The sequence below is a fragment of the Parambassis ranga genome, chromosome 14 (assembly GCF_900634625.1).
Source record: "Parambassis ranga chromosome 14, fParRan2.1, whole genome shotgun sequence".
Taxonomy (NCBI): domain Eukaryota; kingdom Metazoa; phylum Chordata; class Actinopteri; family Ambassidae; genus Parambassis; species Parambassis ranga.
In genome coordinates this window covers 707,502-713,501 of record NC_041034.1, presented here as the reverse complement: position 1 = coordinate 713,501, position 6,000 = coordinate 707,502, and the positions used below count along the sequence as shown (strand labels likewise).

Sequence of the window (6,000 nt, the reverse complement as noted above, 5' to 3'; positions counted from 1 at the left end):
ACGGAGTCCGACATGGTTTTAGCTAAATTACACACCGACTCAATATTAACTTTAGTGACCTCTGACTGGCGAAGCCGGGTGTCATTAACACCGACGTGAATTATAATCCTACTGTATTTATGCTTATCTCTCGCCAGCAGCTTCAGGCTACCCTCTATGTCGCCCGCTCTGGCCCCCGGGATGCACTTAACTATAGCCGCTGGTGTCGGCTTTACATGCCGCAGAACAGAGTCGCCAATAACCAGGGTCGGCTTCTCAGCGGGTGTGTCGCCGAGTGGGGAAAAACGGTTCGATATGTCAAGCGGCTGGTGGTGAACCACGGGCCTTTGTTTCGGGCTACGCTTCCTTCGAACCGCCACCCAACCTCTCTGACTTCCCGGCTGCTCAGGGGCTGCCGGGGTGCGGATAACATCAGCTAAGGCAGGCTGGTCCGCACAGGCTAACTGCTGCTGGCTAGCTGCTGTGGCTACAGGTCTATTATCTAACATGCGGAGCCGACCCTCTAACTCGCTTAGCCTCGCCTCCAAGACTGTGAATAAGCTACACTTTGTGCACACCTCATGCTCACTAAAGGAGGCAGAGGAGTAACTGAACATGTCACACACCGTGCAGTGAGCAGGAGAGGGAGATGCAGAGCGAGTGGAAGAAGCCATGCTAAGCGCTAATGCTAACCGCTAAGTTACGGTAAGCTTCGCTACAGTGGTAAACGAGAAGGGAACCCAGAAACTGGTGCACTTAACTCTAACACTACGGTGCTTGTGTATTACCACAATAAAAGCAAACACAATATGTCTAATGCAGAAAGTCCGTAGCACCAACAGCGCACACCAAGTGAACAAACAGGACAGTGTCGAAACAGGAAGTGACGCAGTACGTTACCCCAATCACAGGATCATCACAGGTAATTATGGAAACATTAATATTAAAATTAATATTTTTATGGGAGGACATATCTGAAGAGAAGGCCCAGCTCCAACAGGCCGTGGACTGTATAGACCACATGTCCTCTCCTCCTCTGGAGAATACGGAGGTTCGGCGGTTGTGTTCCTACCGCGTCTCACTGCTGCAAAAGCTAGGGGCCCTTTGGAACCAAACATAGAATTTACGGGAGCGTATGAAAGAAATTCTGGTCCTCACTGGTTTTCTGCCCGGACCCAGGAGGGTCCACCTCACCTTCCACGCTGGTCTTCTGCCCAGACCCTGGAGGGTCCGCGTCTCCATCTCTGGTGGACTTCCGCCCAGACCCTGGAGGGTCTGCGACCTTGTATCTGGCGTTCCCCCGCCGTTTCTCTCGACCCTGGGAAATCTCGGCCTTCTCAGCCTCTGGCCTTGCCTTCCAGGCCTGCCTGGCCTGCCCCCCAGACTTCGTCATGCATTGACTTCCCTTTCCTCATGTGTGCACCCTTCCCCCTCGTGTGATTACCTGCTCCACCCTAATGTGCCTCACCTGTGTCCTATTGTCTTCCCGCCCTCCTGTGTATAAAGCCTGTGTGTTTCCTTCCCCTTGTTGCCAGTTCGTTTTGTGAGTCTTCCATGCGACACAGCCGTCCAAGTAGCCTTTCCGCTCTTGTGATTTTCCCTACGTGGTTTCGAGTATGTTTTGGATTCTCTTTTGGATTGGATTTCACTACTGCTTTTTGCCTTTGCCCTTTTGGATACCTCTGCCTTGTGGACTGAACTCCTGTGTACCGAACCTTGCCAGTATTAAAACACTAAGTTGGCTTTCACCTCCGGCTCTGTCTGCATTTGTGTCCGCCAGTTTTACCCAGACCCACCCACTGAGGTCTGCAACCACATATAAACCATGTTTCCCCACCAAACAGTTAGAATTGATGTGTGTTTTCTGTGAGACGAATGTGCGCATGTGTCAAAATAGCGAGTCCAAGCACCCACCAGCAGAAAACATAAATCAGCACCCCAAACCCAAATGAAAAACAAAAGGGGCCAGGCTTAAACAGTTCACAAGAATGCCCAGTCTAAAAAGTCCAGGGTGCGGAACCCCGATTGGGCCAGGGAGAAAGACCACCAGAGACAAGGTTGCTGACCTTGCAATTCCTGCAATACAATGCACAGTGGAACACAGGTACTGTGTCCTTACTGTCCTCCATGTCCACTCTGTCAATTTGGCTACAATAGTCTATTACTCATGAGACGGGACCATAGTACGGACAGGACCCAGTTTATGCATCACTGCCCACTCATGCCCGAGATAATGTTAATCCTGCCTGTTCTCACAAGATTTTGGGTCGTGTGGGAATTCCCGCCCGCTGCAGGTCTCTACTCCCAAAGGTCCCTGTGCTGTGGAAGATGTCCTGCATAGTGCTGGTGCTGAAGACGACGCAGCCCAGTGGTTGCTCGGACTACGGACCAGTGGCACTGACATCACATATCATAAAGACCCTGGAGAGAGTCATTCTGAAACCAATCCAGTCTACTGTTAGGCCTCATCTGGACCCTCTCCAGTTCACCTACCAGCCACAGCTGGGAGTTTTTAACATTACATTAAATTACATCATCTATCTACTGAACTGTGTCTACACCCACCTGGACAAGCCAGTGAACACAGTAAGGGGCATGTTTTTTTTACTTCTCCAATGCCAGCAACACAATCAAGTCATGGATTGTAAACTATCTAACCAGGGTGTCTCTGACACAGTGGTCAGCAGCACCAGGGCCCACAGGAACAGTCCTCTCTTCCTTCCTCTTCACCCTCTATACCTATGACTTCAGCTACCACAACAACACTGGCCTGGTGATGTTGTTGCAGCAGTGTCAGACAGAAGGATGCTGTCTAAACTGTTTTTACTGCACACAGTATTCAAGTTGTTATATATATATATATGACTACAGTTTTGACTACAATTTGTATTATTTTATATTTCTAACCTGTTTCTGAGCATGGAGCACCTGGAATGTGAGCAATGTCTCACTGGGTTTAATAAAGTTTTTGATTCAGAATTGCTGCCATGTTAGTGGCTGCTAGACATTGTCTTGAACATGGAAATTATCTAAAGAGAACAATACTGACATACACAAGTTTATTTCAGTTGTAAGTTTGTACATTTTAACATGGAGGTCTGTGAGGATGGACTCAATTGCAGTTCATGTGTCAATGGTACGAAAAAGGGTTAAACATCCTGCTTGTCTCAAGCCACCAGCCTGCTTGCTGGATTTCAGCCCTTGGCCTGCCAGGTAGCCTTTTGTTCTAGTTGATGAAGCTGACGACTAGCCTTCAGTTTTTCAAACTGAAAAGCAAAGAGGATGGTGAACACAGTTCCAAAGATGGACACAGCAGCAAGTCTTAGGGAGCTCGGTGGAAACAAAGCTGCCTGATGTGTGAAGAAAAAGTCGCTGTGAGTACTGGACTGAACACGGAGAACAGAAGGATCAGAGAGACCAGAGGAGACACGAGGCACACAGCTACAGAGGAGGCTGACATGTCAGCACAGTCAACAAGATGCTGATGCAGCAGTTGAAGTATTTTTTGTGTAGGTTAATCACCAAACATGGCCATAGATCAGGACAGGGACAGTGGGGACATGTCCACATGAATATCCAGTGACCCCTTTGTACATGCTAATGATAGTAAGGAAAATTACAACTTCAAAGAGCTAAAGAGGGGATTACTCAAAATCAGCCCGAGGTGTAGGCCACTTTTCTGTGTTTCACAAAGAGGGTGAGAGAGCTGGGCCCCCCTTAAACAAAGGCCCTCGTCAGTGGAGGACAATGCCCGGAGTGGCCCTGGGTCATTTTGAGTTTGACACCGCTGGTTTAAGGAATCCACAGCAGAGATGGTGCATGAGAACAGGTCTGATGGTCTGATCTCTGATGCCGTAGATCAGAGAGCACAGACATCTGGGAAACAGGGAAACACATACATACAAAACTGTATAAAGGCGCAGAAACATTATCTTTGTTAAAATTCCTGATAGGGCAATGAGAAATGGACTGAAGATAGTTGAGAATAGAATGAGGCAGAGCTGCACCAGATGCAGCAGCAGAGTGTTACGAGCTTTTCTGGCAGAAGCTTTGTCTGTGGAGGCCGACCTGGCTGCAATGATTACACCAAAGTAGGAAAAAGAAATTGCAACACCAGCTGATATAAACAGGACACAAATGAAGGCTCTGTCATAATCATTAGACTGAGGCCCAAGAAGCATGGCAACATCAGAGCAGAAGTCCTTCATCTGCAGACTCTCAAGGTCTTTAAAAGGAAATTCTAACAGCAGCAGGACACGAGTGAGAATATTTAGAGAACCCAAGGCCCAGATTACAACGATGGCCACACCTGTGTTCCTGATGGTGATGATGGTAGTGTGTCTCAGTGGGTAACACACAGCTACATATCTCTCCAAAGACATCACCAACAGTGTGAGAGGAGAGATTGTAGTGGTGAGACTGGCGAGCAAAGTGAGGAAACCACAGACAGGATATGTCAGAAATAATGTACAGACAGCAATAAAGTACAGTAAATGACTGAGAGCCATCTGAACAGTGTCTGCAAACAGAAGGTTATACAAGAGAACATAACGAGAGGTCTCACAAAACACTGGCTTACTCCTCAGTGTGAACAACATGGTCACATTAATGAAGAGGAACACACAGCACGGCAGCGTTGTCACAACAGCTCCAGTCACTCTCTCCAGTAACTGGACCTGTTGTCCGTCCGTGATGTTAGTCTGAGATCCAGATGTGTCTGACATGACAGAGAAAATCTAAGTCATGACGGTGTCAGTGGAAGACTAAAGCACAATGATGCAGTCAGAACTCCTACAGCAGTTTAGACAAACATCAACAAGAAGTCATGAAAACACAGAGTCCCTGAGCAGACAGCCGGCTGGTTCCACTCACAGCTTGGTTCCATGTGGCAGAGCTGCTCTGCAGGGTTAGATTAACCTTGCATGAGTTATGAAGTCTCTCTTCACAGTTCATTCACGTGACACACCACATGTTCACATGGTTACTGGGCCAATGGTGACTGATGTCACCTCTTTCCTTCTATTATCTAATATTGTGAGTGGTTCCTTGTTACTGTGGCTGTATGACATGATTAACTCTATCACATTAAAACAGCCTTTTCCTTTGGACCTACAGTGTATCCCACACATCTGTGTTGTCCATAACAGCAACACTGAACAGTTTCAGATACATTCAGACCAGCCCTTCTAATCCAAGATCCAGGCCTCGCTCAAAATGACTTCAGTCACCTTTCATACCGATTGTGATGAACTGCAGCAGGTCGTCTTGACCACGTCTACATGACTAGAGCCTCTGAATTGCCGCCTGTTTCAGTCGCTCTTTGTTTCTCTCTTACTTCTTGTTGTTTCTGTTTTTTTTATTATATACCATTTGTACACCTGCAAGATTTTAACAGCTTCACTTAAAATGTTGGTTTGGAGAGTCTTTGTTTTTCTTTGGACTCTTGGAGACGATGAGATACTAGCCGTGTCTCCCTCTGTGATTATGGGCAACATGATAGACCAGCAAATAGGGCTAGCCAGGAGCCAGAGTCGACATTGGGAGAGTAGTCTGATGATTTTTCAGAGTCATGGCTACAGGCGGATATTCCGGACAATGTTTCCGTCAAGGGATTTCAGCTGGTTCGAGCTGACAGGGATTGCACAGAGAGCAGTATGCACAAAGGAGGTGGGCTTGCTGTTTTTGTTAACAAAAGATGGTGCAACCCTGATCATGTTACAATCAAGGACTGTATCTGTAGCTCGGACATTGAACTGCTAGTGGTTGGCCTCAGACCATATTATTTGCCCCGTCAGTTCTCACACACCATCGCTGTCGCCGTCTATGTTTCCCAAATTGCTGACCCGACGTCGGCCTGTGATGTCATCCACACGGCAAAACTACAGACTGAACACCCGACTGCTCTCATCATCATCTCTGGTGATTTTAACCACGTCTTCATAGACAAAACACCCCCTAAATTCACTCAGTATGTGACCTGTAAGACCAGTGAGAAGAGGACCCTGGACTTGCTGTATGTTA

The 6,000-nt window shown here is 47.5% G+C and overlaps 1 protein-coding gene across 1 annotated transcript; it reads right to left on the bottom strand.

The window, feature by feature from the left end:
- Positions 1-3,746: 3,746 nt before the first annotated feature.
- Positions 3,747-4,703, bottom strand: LOC114446438 (odorant receptor 131-2-like). The gene has a single exon (XM_028422079.1). It carries the CDS (start codon positions 4,701-4,703, stop codon positions 3,747-3,749), a length of 957 nt encoding a protein of 318 aa, XP_028277880.1.
- Between the last annotated feature and the right edge of the window lie 1,297 nt (positions 4,704-6,000).

What these genes read in the sequence shown, in the direction of transcription:
- LOC114446438 (XM_028422079.1), bottom strand. Translation starts at nt 4,703, where the DNA reads ATGTCAGACACATCTGGATCTCAGACTAACATCACGGACGGACAACAG.